The sequence below is a fragment of the Drosophila innubila genome, chromosome X (genome assembly GCF_004354385.1).
Source record: "Drosophila innubila isolate TH190305 chromosome X, UK_Dinn_1.0, whole genome shotgun sequence".
NCBI lineage: Eukaryota > Metazoa > Arthropoda > Insecta > Diptera > Drosophilidae > Drosophila > Drosophila innubila.
In genome coordinates, this window is record NC_047626.1 from 15723682 (window position 1) to 15747653 (window position 23972).

The 23972-nt window shown below is 37.9% G+C and overlaps 3 protein-coding genes across 4 annotated transcripts; 1 reads left to right on the top strand and 2 right to left on the bottom strand.

Annotated features, from left to right (window-relative positions):
* Positions 1 to 2173: 2173 nt before the first annotated feature.
* LOC117787926 (protein phosphatase PTC7 homolog) lies at positions 2174 to 3976 on the bottom strand. Of its 2 annotated transcripts, none has more exons than XM_034626564.1 (2): positions 3931 to 3976; positions 2174 to 3838 (listed from the first exon to the last, which is right to left on the bottom strand). In XM_034626564.1, the coding sequence occupies exon 2, from the start codon at positions 3828 to 3830 to the stop codon at positions 2679 to 2681; it is 1152 nt and encodes a 383-aa protein (XP_034482455.1). In that variant the 5' UTR covers positions 3831 to 3838; positions 3931 to 3976; the 3' UTR covers positions 2174 to 2678. The 2 variants fall into 2 exon arrangements, with proteins under 2 accessions (XP_034482455.1, XP_034482463.1); XM_034626572.1 differs by having other exon boundaries at positions 2174 to 3814; positions 3931 to 3966.
* An 11066-nt stretch (positions 3977 to 15042) lies between these two features.
* Positions 15043 to 15734, bottom strand: LOC117789568. Its single transcript, XM_034628604.1, has 2 exons — positions 15568 to 15734; positions 15043 to 15497 (listed from the first exon to the last, which is right to left on the bottom strand). Exons 1-2 carry the CDS (start codon positions 15661 to 15663, stop codon positions 15294 to 15296), a joined length of 300 nt encoding a protein of 99 aa, XP_034484495.1. The 5' UTR covers positions 15664 to 15734; the 3' UTR covers positions 15043 to 15293.
* A 3648-nt stretch (positions 15735 to 19382) lies between these two features.
* Positions 19383 to 20023, top strand: LOC117786668. Its single transcript, XM_034625018.1, has 3 exons — positions 19383 to 19499; positions 19564 to 19677; positions 19750 to 20023. Exons 1-3 carry the CDS (start codon positions 19419 to 19421, stop codon positions 19894 to 19896), a joined length of 342 nt encoding a protein of 113 aa, XP_034480909.1. The 5' UTR covers positions 19383 to 19418; the 3' UTR covers positions 19897 to 20023.
* The last annotated feature ends 3949 nt before the right edge of the window (positions 20024 to 23972 follow it).

The window sequence follows — 23972 nt, forward strand, 5'->3', positions numbered from 1 at the left end:
AGATGGCGAACTGCGTCCTTCTTGTCATCGTCGACGTCTGCCACCAAAAATTTGCATGAAATGCAAAATCAAACGGGTCGCGCAGTCCGCAGACCGTCGAGCACACCTAATCGAATGGGGCAAGGACCAAGGGGGATGAAGGGTGGGTAGGTAGGTAGGTGGTTAGGTGGTGTGGCAAGGCATCACGCGTCACGTTTTCAGGTTGACGGGCAAATGTTGCCACTGCCACTGCCACTGCCGTTGCCATATTTTATGAGTCCGGTCTGCGGCGCAGCGTGTGTTATTGATATGCTAACGGTAAATGTCATTGGTGGCACAACGGACACTGGGGAAGGAATGTGCGGAGCGTGGAGATGACACCGTTCATGCCGTGCTCTGCATTTGACGGCTGTGCCCTGTGCGGAAGTGGTTAAACCGAGCCATAGGCCAGTCCTCCCCTTCTTCCTCGCCTTCTGCAGCCCTGGCCCTGGTCCGACTGGTCGCCCAGCCCTGCACACTGCGACATATGTCGCGGGCAAACGTGTGAAATTTTGTAGCCAAAATTTTGTACACGACTCGCCCACACTTAGAAAACGTACGCTTTAGGGAGTTCGTGGATTCATGTGCCCGGACAACATATTGGAAATCAAAATGTTGACATGCAGCAGGCAACATTTTTCAATTAAGCTGACAACAACAGTAACAAGAACAACAACAACGACCTGGTAGCGTCTAGTTGTGGAATGTTATTTGACGGAAAGTCGGGGAAAAATGTTGAACCAGCCAATTGAAGCTGCTTGCAAAAGAGATAAAAGCATTGCTGTAGTGTTAGAGAATACTGAGATATCACTGAAATATTCTTGTTTTTCAAACTGTTTTTCAAACTGTTTTCCAAACTATTATGGAACAATGATTCCAAAAAAATATCTGATTTCAGCAAATTTGGCTCATTCGACGCCATTTTCATCATTTGGCCGAAATGTGGACTTCATTTCAGTACAAAATCCGAGTGATCATTTTGGCTCATTCATAATGAATAAGCCGATTTTTTGTCATTCGACCCTGTGAATTTCAGTATTTTTTTATCGATAAACTCGTAAAAAAAAGCAATTATCACCTTAACCAGCTGTTTTCATCAATAAAATCGGTAGGCATAAAATTTGGGCCAATTATAATATCATAATAAATAATAAAATGTTGTTATTGTCTGCTTTTTATAATTTGTGCACAGAAGCCGAGCAGCTGATTTGCTTTGGGTGTCTTAACAGTTTCACATTTGGTCGTGGAAAGCCAAATATGAGGCACATTCAAATGTGAGCAAATGTGGCAAATGTGAGTGGTCGTGGAAATAGCCTATAAGGAAAGTGTGTCAAGGCATTGGACTACAGTGGGTTTTTATGGGTTTATTGCTACATTATTAGCTTATACTGAGGTCATTGTGCTTTAATTTTTAGGATCAGTCTAAATGGTCCTACAGATTTTTTCACTGCCTCTTTACGGCCACAGCTTAAAGCTATGTATGGACATAAGATAAAAGCTGTGCGCTAAATGTCAAATTTATATTAAATTATTATATTAAAAAAACAGTTGCTAAATTAGCTAGATAGAAATGTAGCCAGCGTTTTAGCTGGTTTGTTCGGAGAACGGATAACACAGAGCTGCCAGATCAAGAAATTGTCGTTTTTCAACACTGCTAGCTTTTAGCTCGGGTGCCTGCGAAAATATGGAATTGTTCAAAACATTTTACGCCTGACAAGCTTAAAATGGCCGTTATTCATTTGAAAACAAAACAAAGACGACTTGTGTTTTTCAACCACGGCAAAATTTCAAGAATATTAGCTAAAACTGATATAATCTGTCAGCCCAAATTATATTAATTATTAATTTTTTTAATAAAATAGAAAAATAGACACCTAACTTTTATGTGACTTTGCATATTCGTGCAACTTGAATTAAATATCTAAATATCCTAAATTTTCGTAATTTTCCATTCCCTATGGCTCCTCAATGTAACAAAGCACAACTGACGCAACAGAGTTACCATCATAATTTAGGATAAGATAATTTAGCTTTAAGATTGTTTTATAATTTCGATAGGTTATTTCTTCTCCAAATCCTTGGCGTTAAGCTGCAGAGATTGCCGAGTTAAAGATAGAGCTCGAAGTTCTCTAAAAAAGTAAAGACAATCATATGGTCTCGATATAGTCTAAAAACTATATTTCAGAAACTTTTAAAACACGCCGTCACTCTGCCAGAAGTACCACTGGATATAAAGACCGGATTGAAAAGTCCCTACTACTGTTAACCACATAATTTCGATAGTTTCCGATTGTCGTTAAAGTGATGTCTTACACGGTAGTAGTGGGTCTGGGAAAAGATAGTAATTGTAAAGGCAATATCTTTCTGTACAGATATATCTATAAAAAATATACATCTACATATGTAAATATAAGTTCTGATATGATATTGTCTACTGGGATGTTTAGATATTTTCCTCGGTTCAAAGGTCTACTTGAATTTTCTGATTCTGCTCGACAGGTCATTGCGGTCGATGATAGGTCGGGGATCTGGTAACATTCACTGGCAATTGCCCACAACTGAACTGATCGCTATGCCCAGCTGCCAGTGATTGCTCAGGGTGGACAATCGTTAGATGTGTACGTATGAGGATCAGAGTGTTAGGGAGAAGTTTGATCGATTTAAACCACGCTTGCCAATATGACTGTAATGTCATCTGGTTTCCCGCCAGGTGCATCGATATTGTGACGTCTCGCATTCCGACTAAATGGCGAATCGTGGCTGGGATTGAAGCTGAGGGATCTGGCCATCAAGGCCACCGAGTTGGCATACGTTTGCAGCTTGACAGGATCCGATATTCCAGCGGCATGACTAAGTACCCGGACGAGCATCTCCTCGGAGACATTATCATAGACACCGTCGGTGGCCAGAACCAAGATATCGCCACATTGTATATCAAACTGCAACAATGCGGCACATTCAGGTCCATCCGTCAACACATTGAGCTCATGTCCTGGCGGTGGTACGGCCAATTGAAAGGGCGTATTGAAGTGATGTTGTTGCTCCATCGATCGGCAGACGATCGATCCATCTCTTATGACCAAAAGCCCGCTGTCTCCGATGTTTGCTGCATACAGGGTGTTACTTCCACGCAACAGGGTGAGCACACAGGCGGTACAGCTACCAAGAATGGGTTTCTTTTGCTCCAAGAGATTACAATAGGCGCGGGCAAGCAACTGTTCGGGTCGTGTTGCCTCAAAGTCATGGGTGTGCGTCAAACGCTCGCAGGAGCGCATCAGGAAGCGGCTAAACTGACCAGGATCAATGCCATACACTCGCCAGCCCCCAACGCCATCGGCCACGCCCAGCGCCTCCGCCTTGGACGTTGATGTCCTGAACCAGGCATCCTCACCAAATTGACCCTTATTGTAGTTTGGATACATTTCGATGTCCTTGGGAAAGCCACAGACAACACTTACAAGTCGTGGCTGGCAGGAAGCTAGAGACGCCGACGCTGAAGTCGACTGCGACGTCGACGTCGACTGCGCCGTCGACTGAAAGTGCGTAGAGTCGATTGCGTATTCATTTGATGATGTTGCCGATCTACTTGATGATCTTATTGAACTGTTGGATTCAATTGATCCCCTTAAACCGGCAGATTCCATTGCCTCCTGCAATACCAGCGCCTTTAGGTTCATTAGGGTGCTGTACAGTTGACTTCCGGTACTTGAAGCCAATGTTCGCGCCATGTTGGCCACTTCGGTGAGGGAGTTGTAGCTCTGGTTCATCGCCCGCTGAATGTTTCGTCTGGCATTATCTAAATATTCATTCATGTTGCTCACTAATCGGCAATTACAAAGTGTTTGCCGGAAATGCATATACATATATATATATATACATTTATATATACATATTCTTTGTTTGAATATTTACCTAGAATAAGAGACACATAAACACGAAAAACCAGACACACGAAAAAAAAAAATTAAAAAGGATTTCGAATATATTTGTTGTGTGTGTGTTTAACAAAAGCCGAAGTGAAACTAAATTAGTAACATTTACTACATTGACAGTTGACGTCGGAAATGCTCAGGCCTACTTAACATTAGCCTCTAAATAATACTACTTTCCACATACTGACTGACGACTAATAGGCTATTTCCCCGACCACTCACATTTGCCACATTTGCTCACATTTGAATGTGCCTCATATTTGGCTTTCCACGACCAAATGTGAAACTGTTAAGACACTTAAAGCAAAGCAGCTGTTCGGCTTCTGTGCACAAATTATAAAAAGCACACAATAACAAAATTTTATTATTTATTATGATATTATAATTGGCGCAAATTTAATGCCTACCGATTTTATTGATGAAAACAGCTGGTTAAGGTGATAATTGCTTTTTTTTTTACGAGTTTATCGATAAACATCGCGTGTTCGATAAAAAAATACTGAAATTCACAGGGTCGAATGACAAAAAAATCGGCTCATTCATTATGAATGAGCCAAAATGATCATTCGGATTTTGTACTGAAATGAAGTCCACATTTGGGCCAAATGATGAAATTGGCGTCGAATGAGCCAAATGTGCTGTAGTGGAGATAGGCTATAAATTAATATTAATTATCTAAGAAGTATAAAGTTTAAAGTAGGACATATATTTTGCCGCTGTAAGTCGAAATATTCTCGGTTTTATATTACGCCACAATTCCCTACAGATTAAAAACGTATCTATCAAACAAATCTAGTTTCAAGCCAAACAAAAAATGCTAACTAAAATAAAAGATATAAAAATTTGAAGCTTCGCTAAGATTTTTTAGTATTTTTTAGATCATTAGACTGGTATCCAACTGTTATGTTTAAATTTCTGGCATGTAACTTTGAGATACAAATTCACACATCCGTTAATATTAATATTTGAGAAAAATTAATTAATGACATATACTAAAAAATGTGCACACAGTGTGTTGTTGCTTTTGGTATTTTTTGAATGCAATTTCAAATGCACACAAAATGCACTTTGATAGAAATTTTGGCGAACAAAAAGACGTTGCCTACTTACAGGCGCACACTGAAAACACATTCAGACATACTATAAAGGAGACTTCAGTGAGGCATGTGGTAGTCAATCAGTCAGTCACTCAATGGCTTCAATACCAGCTCCATCTTCATCTTCCATTGCTTAACTGAATGCTCGTCTGTCTCTGAGTCTCTCAGTCTCTAAGTCTGTCTGTTTGTCGCTCTATTTGCTTCAACACCCACTGCAAATTAAATTCATTAGTCAACTTCCGGTTTCACAAACACACATACTCACACATGAGAGAATGTGGCAGGCTTTGGCGTTGCCATGTGCTGCCTTTGCCTCAGCTGCCACACTTGCCTCAGTTGCCTCAGTTGGTTGACTGCCTGTCAATTCAGACAGATTTGAAGTCAACTCAATTTGAAATCAATAGTGTGTGAATAATCCTTTCACACCAATGCACCTTAATACACACACACGCACACACCAACACACACCCACACACAAGCGTACTCACATATGTACATTACAGCTATCTCTAGTTGAGCTGGCGTTGCATGCAACTGCTGCAGGCTGTTTTGGCAGCACTTGAAACACATACACACAGATTTTTGCATTGATTGCACTTCATATCGTTCATTCATTCATTCATTTAGTCAGTCGTTCAGTCGGGCCGTTTATTCATGCGCTGCCATTGGCATATGTTGCATCAGTTTTCGGGGGTTGCCACATGGCAACCAAAAAACGTGGCAGCCAGCCATTACGGCGACGACAACGACAACGACAACGACGATGATTCTGCCACAGATCCAAAGTATTTAAGCAATTCAATGGCATTTTGACAGCAGTCGCCACTCCCTATCCCCCCCTTCCCCCACCATTCTTGGGGGCAGACTCGCTGGCTGCACTTCAGCCACGTCGAGTGGCAAGCAATGAGCTATGCATGCAATTTAAACGCCCCATGCCACATGCCCCACGCACCACACATGCCCAGCTGCAACTGCAACTGCACTTGCTGTTGAGGCACCCAAAAAAAAAAAAAAACGAAGCAGCAAAAATACCCAAAAAAAAAAAGCAAATGGAATTGAATCTACTGCAGGAGGCGCCACCAGCTGCTGCAACTGCAACTGCAACTGCAACTCTGGTGTCATTGCGATGCGCAGTTAAGTTGCCTGCTGCCTCCTATTAAGGTCGTTGGCTATTAAATAGGCGCTGGAACTGCAGGCAGAGGCAGCTGCATGTATGCCTCATGCCACATGCCTCATACCTCTAGACTTGCCACTTGGTCTGTTTGCGTCTGTAATTGTGCATAATTGAGTTGAGTTTGGCTGCCACTTGGCTGCCATGCCACATCCTATTCGTGGAGTGGCTGGTGGCATTGTGGATAGGCAACCACCGCAGGCAGTTGCCACACAAAATGCTCCTCTCATTCGCCAGAGACTTCAATAAGCACATTTCTGGTATTGTTCGATAAACGATGGCAGATTGACCATTAAATTTGAAGCTGCAAATGATATTACAGAGAGAAAGAGAGAGTAGAGGAGAGAGAGAGAGAGAGAGAAAGAGACAGAAAGAGTATGAGGAAGGTGAGTCAAAGAGATGTGGACTGAAGAAGAGAGGAGAACGGCATTGAAAAGTTAAGGAGTTGAGAAATTATTTGGCAATGGAAGATTTTAGACAGAAAATGCTGAAATTAACCAAGATTCCAATTGACATTGTATAATATCATATAATCATTTGATATATATTATGTATAATTATCACGCTAGTGACGAAAGCATCCCGAAGGATGCGAATGGCGACTAGCAATATTTACAGGAAGATCAGATCGAGGCATATAAGGACTGAATGGTATAGTCTAAGCTAACAAAATCGCATTCTAAGACTTTTGGTTACCCACCTGTTTCATATGATGGGGGAACTTAATTTGCTAAATAAAGTTTAGTCGATTAATTTTTGATGAAAGAACTTAATAAATGACCTTAAAAATGCAAAAGTTCAGACAGGCATAAAAGCTATAAGATTTGTAATAAAACTACGTGTGTATTTCTATTGAGATTTCTATTGCGTTTAAAAAAAAATTTTTTATTTTTTTGAGCAAATTTGAATTTTGCACTTTGATGTATTTATTATCGATATACAAGAACAGCTCGATTTATTTGGTCGATTTGCATTTCGGTATAAGACTCGATTTAAAGTTTGGATAACACGCAACAAATGAAGGCAATAGTAAATGCCATTTTATTTAAATGGAAGACGTGAATCATTGTATCAATATTTGTGTGCCTTTAAAGACTGTACGATACGGTCAAAGGAGTAAAATGAAAAGGAAGTGAAGGAGAAGGAGAAGGAGAAAGAGAAGGAGCAGAAAAAAATGGCAGCCATTTTCAGTTGCTGTCTTTGGATTTGCCACAGTGATTGACATTTGTTGTGGCAAATGCCACAAATAGCTGCAACACCAGATGAGCAAGCAAACAAAATGCAAGTGCAAATGCTGCAAACATTTGGAAGGTAACATACATTCATATCGACATTCACAACGATATTCACATTCACTATGTTACATTCAGCCAAGCATTTCAATTAATTTCATTAGAATCGTACAATTAATGCACAAAAGTGACCAGTCGGACGTGGCAGCTCCCTTGGGCTGCCACTCAACGGCCAGACAAAGGATATACAGGCGAATAAGGAGAGGCAAGTGGCAAGTGGCAAGTTGAATGAGGCATGTAGCATGTGTCCGTCCGCCCGTCCTTCCGTATGCTCACTTGTGTGCGTTTTTGGCCACAATTGTTGCTGACCAATGATCAATTTAATAGGAAAACAATATTGATAGCCCCAGTCGAGGCACAGGACGAGGCAGCACGACGAAGGACGTCACCAGGGACCGGACAGGACACTTGAAAATTGAAGTTGAAGTGAAGTTGAAGCGGACAGCGGATGTGTTGCGGTTTCGGATTCGGGTTTAAGGGTCTGAGTTTGGGTTTGGGTTTCTGCTTCTCTGCTTTGTTTGTTTGAAAACTTGCTAAACTTTCGGTGTTGTGTTGTAACTAAATTTTAAAACACACACACACACACACACACACACACATACATACATACATACAGAGTTACTCGGCAAGAGTGCAGCTAGTTGGCAACACTTTCACTTGTGCGTTGTCTTTGGCCATCGCTTTGGCTCTGTTTGGTTTCTTGTGGTTTATTATTCACGCCTGAATTGATTGTAAATTAAAGTTTGCCTGGACCCAGGTCGAGGGTCAGGGCGACCAGGGGTCTCCAGGGTCCTTAGGCATTCTGAGCGTCGTCCTGTCGTTGTGCATTTTGAGGTCAGCCTATGGCAAAGTTTTCTTTTGTGTGTGCGAATTGGTTACTTGCCTTGGCTCTGTCAATTGGCAAGGGTCTGAGTCTTGGCTCTGGGTGCTGCCTTTGTCCTGTGTCCTTACTGCTGCGCCCTGCGTCCATGTCGATACTTGCAGGTCCTTGTCGCCAGTGTTGTCTGTCGCCTCGCTGGCCATATTAGAAGCCAAAAGGCATTCAAGTGCACATAAGACGATTACACATCATTTAACCGACGCACTGCAAAACTATGAGGCACAACCGCTCCTTCGTCTCCTTCTCCTCCTTCTTCTCTCTCTCCAACCTCTCCTCAAAGCTGTGCTGCCACTGTGTGGGCTGTTGTAATTGTTGCTTCTTGGCAAAAGGACTATTCAGTCCTTTATTGACTGCTGCATATTGATTATTGTTACAATGCCTTAAGTCCTTTCGTCCCGTTGCCCGCCTGTTCATGGAGTTCATTTTGCTGCTCTTTTAACATGACTTCACTTGATTGCTGGCATTTGTCCTTCTTGTTTAAAATTCAAACGCTCTGTGCTTACAAAACACACACATGTCTTCCCACTCTCTCTCTCTCTTTTCACTGTATTTTTCTCTCCTTTAAGTTGTCTGTGTGCTCTGAGACAAAATTAATTTGGTGTTAATATAGTGAAAGTGTTGCAAAGGGGCAACTTTTCTAGCAATAGTTTTTCAAACTTAATGATGGGATCTTAAAGGTTTTACATCTTGATGTTAAGCACACGCACGATTTATGCTTAAACTTTTGTTATAAAGATATCAATTACATGAATATTTTTAATATTTAAATATACTAAAATTCGATGGAGCTTTATTCTATCAAGTGAAAGTTATCCAAAAAAAAGTTTTAGAAAAACCTTTAGATTAATTGATTTTCCCACACCATTTATAATTTAAGTAGTACAAAAATCTTTGAATTAAAATAAGGTTAATGAGCCTAAGGAAATCCTTAGCAATGCTGTATCCACAACTCAGTTGCAAGTTGATTTGGATGCTTCATACCAATGATGACAGACTTACAAAGTGAGTTTTGAACAGGCAGTGAATGGATGGATGACAGACGAGCTGACAGAATATAACACGATGACTATGCCATACTTCTAGAGTACTTACCTTTTAAGCTCATGCATGTGTGTGTTGAGGAGGGAAGATGGGGGCGAAAGGAAAGGTCTCAGGTCAACTGCTTAGGCAAGAAACTTTTGCCACTTGGCCACATTACTCAAGTGGCTGAGGAGGGCAGTCGAAACAGGTAACAGGTAACAGGTAACTGGCAACTGGCAACTGGCCTCTGTCCAGGCATGCACTTGGCGGTAGGTACTCATCATCCAACTGTTTCTCTCACTGACGCATGCCAAAAACCTTGTTGCATACTTTGTGGAGTGCAGCAGTCGAAAGAGGATGCTGCCAAATGGGCAACAGAGGAGCGGTGAGTAGGAAAAGTAGGCAAGAGGGAAAGAGGGAAAGAAACGGTAGCTGGAAGCAGCTTGGACATCAAAGTTGCCAACTTTCAGCTTGAGGAATTTTCGACAAGGCGACTTGGAACTTTTGTTACTTTGCCGGTTCTAAAGATACCTGAACAACAACAAAATGCAAACAAAATAAAAAGGATATACAAAAAAGGACACCACGAAAAGTGCTGTGGGTTTAATTGTTGTGCTCTGCTGTGCAGTGCTGTGCTGTGCTGTGTTGTGTAGTGTGGTGGCTGCCATATAAATTTGACAGGCCTGACTTGGCTAGGCCTGGACAACAGGGACAGGACGCTCAGGTGTCCTTAGTGGTGTTCTAATTACTAACAAACTTAATTTGCTACAAGTTATTTTCGCTTACTCCAAAACTCTTCCTCCTTCTCTCCGACTCTCTCTCTCTCTCTCTCTCTCTCTCTCTCTCCGTCCTCTCTCTACCTCTCTCAGTTGACTGCACCACCAACTACAAGTGGTGCTCATTCTTTGAGGCACTTAAGCTGCGGAAGCATTAGCAGCTCTGAGGAGCTTAACATCTCTAGGAAGATAGGTTAGGCTCGGTTTTCAGATCTTTTATTTTCAAGGCGGCAAACTTCTAAATTTTTCGGAAATGGTACACTCAGAAAAATATGCCATCCTAAAATTAGGTACGATCGTACTTGAATTTATACCGTTTCGATCTTAAAATTTTAAGATTGCTGTGTACTAAAAATTTGGAATTAAGTATGAACCGATCTTAAATTTTGATTTCTGACTTCACATTCCTATGGCAGCTATCCGAAATAGTAATCAGATTTTATCCAAACTTAGTCAGAATATATACGACCATGGAAAATATATAATCCGTGAGGCTCGTTTAAGATTTTTTCGTACTTAAAATAACTTATTTCAAGATTGAAAGGAAATTAAAAATGAGATCGTTAGTACTAAAAACAAGTACGTTTTGGGATATTTCTTTTTCATTGTCGCACCTTAGAATCCTCAACTGGTTCTAGCGACGAAAATATGACGTTAAGGTTGTATCGCTGGTAAAATCAGCACCTATTCCGAAAGGTCGCTAACCAAAAAAATACATCATTATTAAATGGTATTATATTTTTGAATTTTGCTTAATTTTAGTACACATACTAGTGTATGTATTAAGAATAAAATTAATTAATTTTGACAATGTTTTGTACTAGAAACAAGTACATTTCGGGATAAGTTCAAGATTGATGTGTACTTAAAGTAGTATGTTTTCAATTTTTTCAGACTTGAATTAAGCCCAAAGCGTACTTAAAATATCCCCGATAAATCTCATTTTAAGATTTCCGTGCTTGCGAAAACCGAACTTGAAATAAGATTTTTGTTCTCATCTTTAGAAATCGCGAACTTAGACAGCTTTTAAGATCGTTTGTACTTGGAAATGGACTGTTTAAGTACGGAAATTTTGATTTTTTTTCTGAGTGTAGATTTAATGGTTCGAGTCTTGGAGCAAGTACCTCTTAATCCAAGGTTTTGATTCGAGCTTTGGTTCATTAGTTTTTACTTTGTCTGGTTTTTTAAGTCCATAACATTTTTAAATAATAAAATTGCAATTGTAATTGTAATTGTAATCGATTATTTCCGAAATTGAACTTAATATTAAATGGAATTTTCTTTCTCAATATTCAGCTGGACACCTCCTTTGTATTTTGTTATTAAGTTATCGATAAGATAAAACTTTGAGTTCCGTTCCCTACAGAAATCATAGCAGTCTTAGTGCTTAGCTAGACAAATCCGCCCGCTAGAATCTGAAGACTGCTTTCTAAACGCTTCTCAAACTTCACTCTTGATCTATGTATTTTTTACTGTACAGAGATTCAGTTGCAAGCTACACCATATCAATGTCCTGGCTGGCATTTTATGGCCTCAAGACGCAGCTCAAACTGAAAACCATAACCCAGACCAAGACCAAGAACAAGACCAAGACCAAGTCCAAGTCGAAGTCCAAGTCCAAGATGAAGTGAAGACCAAGTCTGTGCCGTGGTCAGCTTTAAGCACCGTTAGAGCAACCGAAATGTTCATTGTAAATTATGCGCTTTGGTTTACAAATTGCATGTGCCGGGATGCTGCACGAAGGATGTGGCAAGTCAGCGACAAGGACTTGATTGTGCCTGCACTTGACTTGACTTCACTTGGACTTGAGTTGCCTCTCCCCCTCCCTTCACCCTGCTCTGTAGCAACTCTCGTGTTGTTGTGTAACTAATGCGTGGTCAAAGTTGTTGCCATGTATTCAAATGAGCAGCGTCGCTGGACTGCGGCTGTGGCTGCGGCTGCAACTTGTTTGGCAACTTCTTAGACATACTTTCTTATGGTCCCCCCCTCCAAGTGGACATTGGCATTAGGTTGTGGAAATATGAGAAAGGCGGTGGGGGTGGGGAGTGTCACTACTAGCAAATATTTTATTCTTTACGTGGTTAGGCAACGGCAGTTTGAGAAATTACGTGGTGCTCCGCATGCAAGCAACACCACCCGCACCACACACATACACGTGCACCACACACACACACACCTTCTACGATGCCCATTGTCCTTTGTCTTCGCCTTGCATTTAGTATTTTAGTATTTAACATGCGCTGCCTAAAAGTATGCAAAGTTATTTCTTGCAAACCTTTTTGCTTACTATTGTAAATGCTGCTTGTTTAGACCCTGTACTGAAAACGTACAAGGCGTCTACTACGATGGAAACAAAATATCGCTTTCGAAAATTGAAAATATTCATCTAAAAATGTTTGGTTTTACTTTTCTTTTAGAAATTGTTGGTTATGACACAACAATTTTAGTTTTACCTTCTATACACTCGTAGAATATAAAATTATATGAACAATTTTAAATCAACAACTTTTAATTTTGATGCATTAAATTATTATAAAACAATTTAGTCACATGCTGATGATAAAATCAAAAGTTATTTAAGAAACAGTTTTACAAAACTCCTGACTTTTCTATTGTGTGTATGTATGTGTTTTTAGCAGATCAAGTACAGGGTCTCTTACAGTTGGTCACAGTCTCTCGACTGTAGCCTCTTCTAATAGTTGTTGTTACTGCGTCCCTTACTCACCCCTTGACTTGACTTTTTATCTGTACTTTGCCACCACCACAGTCTGTTTTACTCCCCATTCCCCAGTTAAATACCCTAAACTCCAGCTCTACTGCCCTCTCGCTCCCACTGATACGCTGTGTATGTTGTCCGGCAAAAGCTTTTGTCTACTTAGCTAAACGCGCCGAAAAAAGTTGTAAAAATCGTGTAAAAAATTTGCGGAGGGAAAACGTGCAAAATGCGTTTAGTTGTTACGTAGTTGGACTACGCCGGACTCTAATAATTTATTTTAATGATAATGCATAGCAGCTATACGACGAGTCAGTCCCATAATGACCCAACATCGTTGTTCACGGGGGGTTAACTAAGTGGACACATTCGCTCTGTGAGTTGGAGGTGGAGGTGGAGATGTGGGTAAGGGTGGGGGTGATGAGGTATTTAGGATTCGCTGCCTAAAACTTTTGTCTAACCCGCAAAGTAGACCAATAACTAGCCGCTACTTTTTGATATGCGCCTCAGATATTAAGTGCCTAAGCGATACTACAGCGAGGGAGTAGGAGAAGGGGTGCTCTGAGGAAGGTGGTGGCGAGAGGGGGAGGGAGGGGAAGACAACTGCTGCTGCTTGAAGCGCATCATTGTAAAACCCTTTCGGCGGCTACAAGACAAGTGCAAAGTTTCTGCCACAAAAAGTTTTATAGAAGCATAAAACTTGTGCATTTTTCTACAAAACAAAGAAGAAACAGCCCCAAAAAAAAAAACCAAAACAACTAATAAGAGAAGACAGAAAAAAGAGCGAAGAAACAGGAATGAGCATAAACACCATTGGTCTCACTTTTTCCAACTGTGCTTGTTTTTTTTTTTTTTCTGTTCTGTTCTGTTCTTTCTGCTTAAAACAAAATGCAAATAAAAAAGTTTTAGCTGTGTTAAGACGTCTTTTTTATGCTTCTCGAAAGAACTACTTGGGTGGAGGGTCACGTTGGAGGGTTGCACAAGTAGTGACCCATACGTCTTTAGGGCGACCCCCTCCCTCCCTCCCTCCCTTCAGCAGCCACATTCTTCAACTGACCAATCTGTGTGGCACTTGCCAGTTGTTGTTGTTGTCAGTTTTTCCCTATGATGTGGCAACTTCTTATACCACGCAATCAGACGGCAACAGCGGACAGCCATAACTGGCCCATAAACTTGGCTAAGCGAATTTTAAGAGGTATTGTGAAGCCAGCTGTTTGCTGTTCTAACTTAATTCACAACCATTTTACCATCATTAGATTTAGCAATTGACTGGGAATTAGAACTTGTTGATGAATTGTTAAATGTAAATTTAGTTCGCTTTATTAAATCATTTTCTTATAAGTTCATAACTTTAATTTAAAATAAAACGTTATTACATTAAAACAATAAATTGATTTTTGAGAATAATAGTAAGCTGAATAATAGGGTCATGAATGGACTCCGAAATGTTACTTTAAGCTTTCTAATACTAAACCATCTGAAAATGTCACTTAAATTACAAAAACAAAGTTCCTAATAAGGTTTTCCTGTGCCTGTCCATATAAAGGGGATTCAGGAGGCTAGGCGCACGATCTCCGAAAATATAAGGAAGGAAAATATAGTTAAAATTGCTTATAGTCTAATAAAAAAACTTATGAAAAATACTGGTTGATCGGACTTAAAATACATTAATTACAACAGTTGTTTGTATTTCATTCCGCATACGTTAGTTCGTTTGGATTACTTTATTTAAGAATCTGAAGTTGAACATGAAATGGATTTAAAAAGGTTATAAGCATGGTTCATATAGATATTGCTATATACAGAATTTCAATTATCTTTTTTTATATATATTGCTATATACAGAATTTTAATTATCTTTTTTTGAGTCCTACATTTGGCATGCTTAACATGACTTTGACATATTTTTGGGTGTCTTGCGAATTCCAAAAAATTTAACATAATAAATTTTTTGAAGTTGCTTAATTTACTTAAAATATATGTTGTACATATAATTAAGAGTTACAATATATTAAAAAAAAAAAAGAATTCCGAAATTTGATCAGCAACTGCAGTGTTGTTATAAGTATAAACATTGATTGCTGCTAAGTTTTGAATATAGTAGTTTTCAAATAGATTTCTAAGCTTAAAGTCAATATAGAAGTAAGTGAAATGTATATTTATTGTGTTTCTTTCTACCATTATCCACAGCTTAACTCGTCAGATCATTTAAATACCAATTAATGTTATATAGACATAACGAGGTTAAGATATATTATCGAATAATATCATAGGGTAATTTAAACATACAATTTTAATTGTTAATTGGTCGTCAACAATCTTGAGACAGATTTGTTCCACATAGAACTCCATTTTCATATGACATAGTTAAAGCTATGATTATACAAAGATGAATTATCTACGTTTGATAACCTCCTGTTTTTGCAGTGGAACTCGCTCCCAGAGCGTACGGAAATGTGCATCTTGTTTGTGTGGATTGAAATTGGCGATGGTATCTCTCGAATAGCTGTGAAAGGACGGGGGCAATTCGGCGGAATCTCCCACATTATCATGATCCGTCGCTGACTCATCCGCATCCATGAATTCCAGAGCATGTGACTATACGAGAATAAATGGATATTAATCAATGTGATGCACGATTTTGGCCACAGCTTTCCAGCTGGCTTACCTGATGGCTGGCTAACAGTAGCCATAGGAGTGGGATTAGTAGGGGTAAGAGGCACTTTGGGAGCTGCGGGCGCAGCTGTCTGCATGGGGATGCCATAAACACAACAATCACAATCACAATAACAACAAAAAAAAAGTGAAAAACTCAGCTTAAAACCGCTTACAACATTTTACGTTGGCCAACGAAATGCGACTGGCCGCAACTCGTCGCATTCTCTAATTGACGGCCCCCAATTGTCGCCTCCGGCGCTACCTTCCAACCTCTCTACGTCCCTCTCCCTCTACCTCTCTCTCTCTCTTTCATACAGTTCGGCTACACGTGTGCCGCATACCGAATAGCTTGAGTGACCCTAACTTTTGGTCTATTTTTAGCGCACCGCGTCATTTGCGACCCTCTCGCCAGTTCCCCCCGCCACCCCTCAGTCACCCTGTTCCCATGACGAGCTAAGCTTTTTTGCCAATGCGGGCAATTTTAATAGGCTGTAGCCACCTTCCCTCCCCCCTTTCGTCACATACACCTCTTTGCTGTGTTGACTCAACTTTGCACATTTTAATGATGGAAATTACCTTTTGTTGTCGAACCGAACCGAACCGAACCGAACCATACCGAACCCAATCCGATACTTTGTATAATTTAATTTGCAACATTTCGCTTAAGTTTTTGTCCAAAACAATTGCAAATTATTAACCAGAACGTTAACAATTATATTGCTGTGTTTGCTCATGCTCGATCAAAAATTCTGTCTCTATAATGAACAACACTGAATCGCAATCAACTGCACAAACTGAAAGGCAATTAAAATGTCAAATTATTTCAATTGTTTCCAGATGATTCGTAAAAATAATGTTAAAGTAAATGCCATTATTATTTTTTCAGATTAGTTGGCAAATTTCCCAAAAGGTTGTAAATAACAGCAATTCATTATCAAAGATACTATGGATATGCTAAACTTAAAGACTAAAATAGCTATATTGAACTACTTTATAGAGTATCCGTTAAACTTGTAGTTATATGAATCATATAAAGTCCGCTTTGAAAGGTATATACATGTGTGTATCTACTGACAAAAGCGAATATTCAATTACCAATACGTATTCTTCTATTTAGGAATTCTCGCAGAAACCTTTTAAAAGCTTATTTTTTGTCTAAACGAGACACATAGTCGTAAATGTGTTTAATCCTTAGTCCTTCATTATTTAAGTTGTTTCATCAAGGCACGCAAATCAGGCGCATTAATTCCACACACCTTCAAATTCAATTAATTTGAAGCTTATCAAAAAATGCAATCATCGCGGGTCGCGGGTATAAACTCATAAGTTGAGTAGAGTGTATATAAAAGAGTCGGTTTATCTGTTTGCCTATTTACCTGATGGCTGTGATGTATTTTTCATGTATTTAGTAAACATAGTTAAAGATCGTTATCCAATTAGTCAAAAGCTCATGTAATAAATTGCCTGAATTAAGGTGCGGAATTTTAATTACATAATTTACGCGTGCGCCCTCTAACAGAATTCAGGAGCGGATTCTCGGCCAATGAGGAAGTTGTGTGTATTAGAGTCAAGAAAATATGGCAAATGCTAAACACAAAAAGAAGACAAAATTGATATAGTATTAACAGCAAGCCGCCGAGTAAATACACTTCTATTCAGCATAGAAAAATTTATAGTTGGTTTGATATCAAAAATGATCCTGTGAAATATAGTCTGTAAGTAAAACAGTGTTGTAAAGACATCATTTAGTGGTTTTAGCACAAGAAAAATGTATATATTCTATATGCATCGATGTATCGATTAACAAGTTGTTTAACATCACTTTTTTAAAGTAAGTACATACAAGGTTTAACGGATTTTTCTATAGAAATCTAATTGTCAATATATAGTAGTTGAGTAAAGATATACCAATTTCATATAAACTTTTAGTTCAGGTTGAATCTTTACTAAATACGTATATAATACAGGAAATTGATCTGCAGGAAGACTAAAGGAAAAGCCAGAATCAAATGCAACTCGATCTCAAAGACTTTTTAAACTAACATATAAGAAACTTTTCTGTCAAGCGTTCTAGAATACTTGATGTATTTATAGCACCCCATGGTTAGGGTATGTGAAAAAACAAACAACATAACGAAGTGTAGTTGAAAAATGACGACAAAAAGTGAGAAAAGTGAAAAGAATCAACGGTTAGAATTATTCGCAGTCAAAGTGCGTTTGATAGCTCATCTTAATAGAAAAGTACACGCAATTTGTGTGCTGCGGGTCATTAGAAGAAATGACAGTAATAACGATAATTATGAATTTTATCCGATTAACAAAGACCTATGTACGCTAGGTGCGTGGGTCAAATGACGGGGCATAAGTCAAAATGTTGTAACGCTTCGTTTCGCTCGCATTTGACTCCTTGGCGAGGTACATGGGCATATATTCAAATATTAAGTGCAATGCGTGCCATTTAACAATTAATTCTTATCTATTTAGCCGAGCTGCAGGGGAAAGTCTAAAGTTGTGGATTGAGAGGGGTACAACTACTGATGCAACAGTCCCACTAACTGTCACTGTCCATTTCCATTTCCATTTCCATTGTCAGTTGTATTTTCCTTTTCCTTTCCCTTTCCATTGTCATTTCCATTTTGCGTTCGAGTTCGAGTTCAAACACAAGTTTTGACGGACTTGCAAGTAAACTCGGAACTAGGAACTTTCCGTAATTCTCCCGTAACTCTGATGGCATTTCTCACATGTCATCGTGTGCTCCAATTGCGTGTCAAATGCGCTCAATTCTGTTATGACAATGCGACGTAATTAGAGGCCACGCATAGGCTCGCCTCATCATAATGATCATGCTAATGCTAATGATGATGATGGTGATGATGATGATGAATACAAGGATGGCGCTAAAGCCGCTAATAGATGACGCTACTCCTAGCTGGGTGTGTACTTGATAAATATTATTGTAAATGGGCCTGAGATGAGTGTACACAGTGCGCCTCAAAAGTCAACTGACAATGACTACCAACAACAACCAGCCCATGCTATCTTCTGTGGATACCTATACATATGACAACGGCCATACAGTTTGTTCGCATAAGGGATATACATTAACTTCGATAACTAAATGACAAGGCGGCCATATTTTCATTAAGTATATATATATATTTATTTAACGACAAAAGAAAAAACTAATAATCAGTTAAAGTAAAATAAAAAGAGAATTAATACAAAAAATTAAACCATGCAAAGTGTTAAATGAAAAGTTTTTATAACAAAATTATGTGTATTTATTTTTTTAGCTGAATATAAAATAAAAAGCATAAAAATAGGTTTAAAGCCTTTTAATAAAAGACAATTTATCTCTTGGCAAGCAGGAATTAAGTTCTGGAAAACTTTCTATTTAAGGTTTACGATAGTTTATTATATATTGAAATATTGAAGTGGTATGAAATTTTATTTGATAACTGTAAAAGCTAATTAACAAACGATTGAGATCGGGTTTCTTCTTGAAATCGGCTTAGAATGCCGATCATAAGAACATTTAATATTGAAAAGATTTCAAATTATCATAATTATTATATGGACAATTTTAATAAAGCTCATTTCGAAATCCCTCGAAATAAACTTTAATCTGTTTTCTATTAAGTGTGTCGAATATCTACAAATATTATTAAGTTATGACTGACGCTCACGATGCAACTCAAGTCAATATTCTTGCTATCGTAGAACGTGATAACTTTAATTAGGCTGTAGCACGATCTCATTAACGGATCAGTATGCAAGTTACTTTGGAGAGTATATAATATTCTGAATCTAATTTGAATATTCAGTTCGGAAATAACATTCTCAGCTACTACCAAGAACACAATGCAGTTTCATACATTGACTATTTTTGGCTTTGTTTTGGCTTTGGCCTGCCTAATGAATATGAAACCAGTAGAAGCCAAAGTAAGCTTACGTCAAGTTTAAGAAATTTGGTTTTTTTTAAATAATTAATTTTTTCTATTTGCAGTCCTACACTGCCAGTGAGCTCAAAAAGCTTCAGGATGATATCTGCGGTGGGAAATATTTTGGAGGTCTCATGCCCTGGATGAAACCCTTTGAGCCTTGCAAGTTCATTGTTCAAGTAAGCATTTTTCTAGCAATTGATTATCCTTGAGAAGAATATTTCGAAATACAATTTCAATTTGATTTGCAGAAGGTTTTGGGTGCAATTTTATGCGATTGCTCCGAAAATGATGGGGACAAAGTCGGCGAGCAAGAGAGCGACAAAGCAACCGAAACAGAGAGCGATAAAGCGGGCGACAAAGAGAGCGGCAAAACGACAACAGTAAAAGCTTTATAAAAATATACTGATGGCGAACACTGTAACCGAATGTGGAATCTAACCAGTTTTTAATCCCTCTTAATCTATCCCGTGCATGCATTCTAATAAACTTAACCTTTCCTTCAGCATTTACAAAAAAAAAAAATGTTAAGTTCTTAAACGGAAATAGGGCTGAGGGAATCGGGAACTGTACCGGGAATCATTTGTAGACGCGCATCCAGAACCGCGGCAAACCAGACCGAAAACAGTTGGGGCAACTAATTAAAACCACTTTAGAAATGCTTTCTCAACTGTAAAGTTAGCTATAAACAACGACCCACACACACACACACACACCAGCATACCCCCTGTCTGCATGTGTGTGTGTGTGTGTTTGTGTAGACTGAGAGACATATGCAACTTGAAACAAAATTAAAAAGCAAATAATATTCATGGCATTCCAACGGCGGCGGCGCAACGCTAAAAAAAAATTCCAACATAATTCCAAATAATATTACAACACCTGCAGAAACGTTTCAAGTGCACAAACACATCCCAGCACACACTCGCTCACACACACACACACACCCACACGCACACATGCCGTACTGTGTGTTAAATGTGTAAAAAGGGCTTTTTCTTGAAAAATCGCTGCACTGGAATTAATTAATGCGCCGCTGATGCTGCTGCCGTTTTGGTACCTGTAAAAATAATATGCAAGCAAAAACGAATAAAATCAACCCGAGAAATCAAAAAGATATACAAATTGAGTTGGTTCGGTGCCTAGACGACACCTAGAGGGCGCTATAGCAGTGCAAAATCTTTTTAAGATTATTTGGTTTGTTGGATACTGATGATGGAAATTGAATTTTTAGCGTATTGAATTGACACAATTTCGAATTAAGAATGTCTAAAATTGAGGAGAGCATTTTTTGTTAAAAGTTAAGCGATTGAAAAATCTATTTTAATAAATTAAGAAAATTCAGAGCAAAAAGAAATCGTTTGATATTAAGGCTAAAAAACAATTGTATTGTAGTTATTCCAAAAATATATACTTGAATGTATAATATATAGGCTGTAATTTCTGAACAGCCAACACTTGTGATATGATAACTCATGTACGCAGCGTTGTCTGTTAATGTAGCGCCGAATGAGTACTCTGAGTACTTATTTGTAGTATTCGTTTGCAGGATTCTTGTTCAACGTGCGTCGTATAGAATTTTTGATTCTGATACAAGACTGCACAACACTCAACTTGGTGTGTGCGTGTGTGTGTGTGTGTGTTATGTTGCACCTGTGCATTACACTGCACTCATTTGCAACGTGTTTATGCTCGTTTGTATATTTAGATGTGGATGTAGTGGCACTTGCTGCTCATTTTATGCTTCGATTGACAGCAAAGTGCAGACGCTTTTTGCAGGCAAGGAAAATAAATATGTATGCATACATATATACATGCATTCATACACATATGCATTTATATATGTTCATGCATTGCACCGTTAAACATACTGTGAAAAGAAACAGACAGTGCTGTAAAATGCTAAAACAATTTCAAAAGTATCCCCACCCAATAGCACAAAGTGAGGTGCAACACAACAGCACACAAATGATTGTAGCATACTTTCAGGCTGGTCACTCAAATGTGTGTTTAGAGTGACCATATATGTTATTTTATAATCAGGTGTGTTCTTCAAACCTATAACAGCGCTAAAGCAACACAAAAGCAATGCAGAATGTATTAAGAGGCCAAATCCTCATCAAAATGACATTCCGCTTGAAAATCGGTTCAGTTTTGATCAAGTTATGACAGTTTGAAGTTGGTCAGACTGCGGATCTAGCCACTTTACAAGTCCAAATTTTTGTTCAATTTCACATGATTTTTTACAAAAAAATGAAAGGTCTCAGAATCAAGTCTAAAGTATTGTTTTATACTAATTACGATATAAGGAGTTGATTAAAAGTAAAAACTTGAGATTTAAAATTTTGAATTTTCGAAATTTCCAAGGGGGGACCCTTAGCATCGATATTGAATCTTGGTCAAAAATAATAAAATTTCCTAAATTAAAAAAATTTAAATGCAGAATAAATAAAGAGGCCAAATCCTCATAAAAATGACATTCCGCTTGAAAATCGGTTCAGTTTTGATCAAGTTATGACAGTTTGAAGTTGGTCAGACTGCGGATCTAGCCACTTTACAAGTCCAAATTTTTGTTCAATTTCACATGATTTTTTACAAAAAAATGAAAGGTCTCAGAATCAAGTCTAAAGTGTTGTTTTATACTAATTACGATATAAGGAGTTGATTAAAAGTAAAAACTTGAGATTTAAAATTTTGAATTTTCGAAATTTCCAAGGGGGGACCCTTAGCATCGATATTGAATCTTGGTCAAAAATAATTAAATTTTCTAAATTAAAAAAATTTAAATGCAGAATAAATAAAGAGGCCAAATCATGCTCAAAATGACATTCCGCTTGAAAATCGGTTCAGTTTTGATCAAGTTATGACAGTTTGAAGTTGGTCAGACTGCGGACTTAGCCACTTTACAAGTCCAAACTTTGTTCAATTTCACATGATTTTTTACATAAAAAATGAAAGGTTTTAGAATCAAGTTTAAAGTGTTGTTTTATACTAATTACGATATAAGGAGTTGATTAAAAGTGAAAACTTGAGATTTAAAATTTTGAAATTTCGAAATTTCAAAGGGGGGACCCTTAGCATTGAAATTGAATTTTGGTCAAAAATAATTAAATTTTCTAAATGAAAAAAATTTAAATGCAGAATGAATAAAGAGGCCAAATCGTGCTCAAAATGACATTCCGCTTGAAAATCGGATCAGTTTTGACTGTTATGACAGTTTGAAGTTGGTCAGACTGCGGATCTAGCCACTTTACAAGTCCAAATTTTTGTTCAATTTCACATGATTTTTTACATAAAAATGAAAGGTTTTAGAATCAAGTTTAAAGTGTTGTTTTATACAAATTACGATATAAGGAGTTGATTAAAAGTGAAAACTTGAGATTTAAAATTTTGAAATTTCGAAATTTCAAAGGGGGGACCCTTAGCATTGAAATTGAATTTTGGTCAAAAATAATTAAATTTTCTAAATGAAAAAAATTTAAATGCAGAATGAATAAAGAGGCCAAATCATGCTCAAAATGACATTCCGCTTGAAAATCGGTTCAGTTTTGATCAAGTTATGACAGTTTGAAGTTGGTCAGACTGCGGATTTAACCATTTTACAAGTCTAAATTTTTGTTCAATTTCACATGATTTTTTACAAAAAAATGAAAGGTCTCAGAATCAAGTCTAAAGTGTTGTTTTATACTAATTACGATATAAGGAGTTGATTAAAAGTAAAAACTTGAGATTTAAAATTTTGAATTTTCGAAATTTCCAAGGGGGGACCCTTAGCATCGATATTGAATCTTGGTCAAAAATAATTAAATTTTCTAAATTAAAAAAATTTAAATGCAGAATAAATAAAGAGGCCAAATCATGCTCAAAATGACATTCCGCTTGAAAATCGGTTCAGTTTTGATCAAGTTATGACAGTTTGAAGTTGGTCAGACTGCGGACTTAGCCACTTTACAAGTCCAAACTTTTGTTCAATTTCACATGATTTTTTACATAAAAATGAAAGGTTTTAGAATCAAGTTTAAAGTGTTGTTTTATACTAATTACGATATAAGGAGTTGATTAAAAGTGAAAACTTGAGATTTAAAATTTTGAAATTTCGAAATTTCAAAGGGGGGACCCTAGCATTGAAATTGAATTTGGTCAAAAATAATTAAATTTTCTAAATGAAAAAAATTTAAATGCAGAATGAATAAAGAGGCCAAATCGTGCTCAAAATGACATTCCGCTTGAAAATCGGATCAGTTTTGATCAAGTTATGACAGTTTGAAGTTGGTCAGACTGCGGATCTAGCCACTTTACAAGTCCAAATTTTTGTTCAATTTCACATGATTTTTTACATAAAAATGAAAGGTTTTAGAATCAAGTTTAAAGTGTTGTTTTATACTAATTACGATATAAGGAGTTGATTAAAAGTGAAAACTTGAGATTTAAAATTTTGAAATTTCGAAATTTCAAAGGGGGGACCCTTAGCATT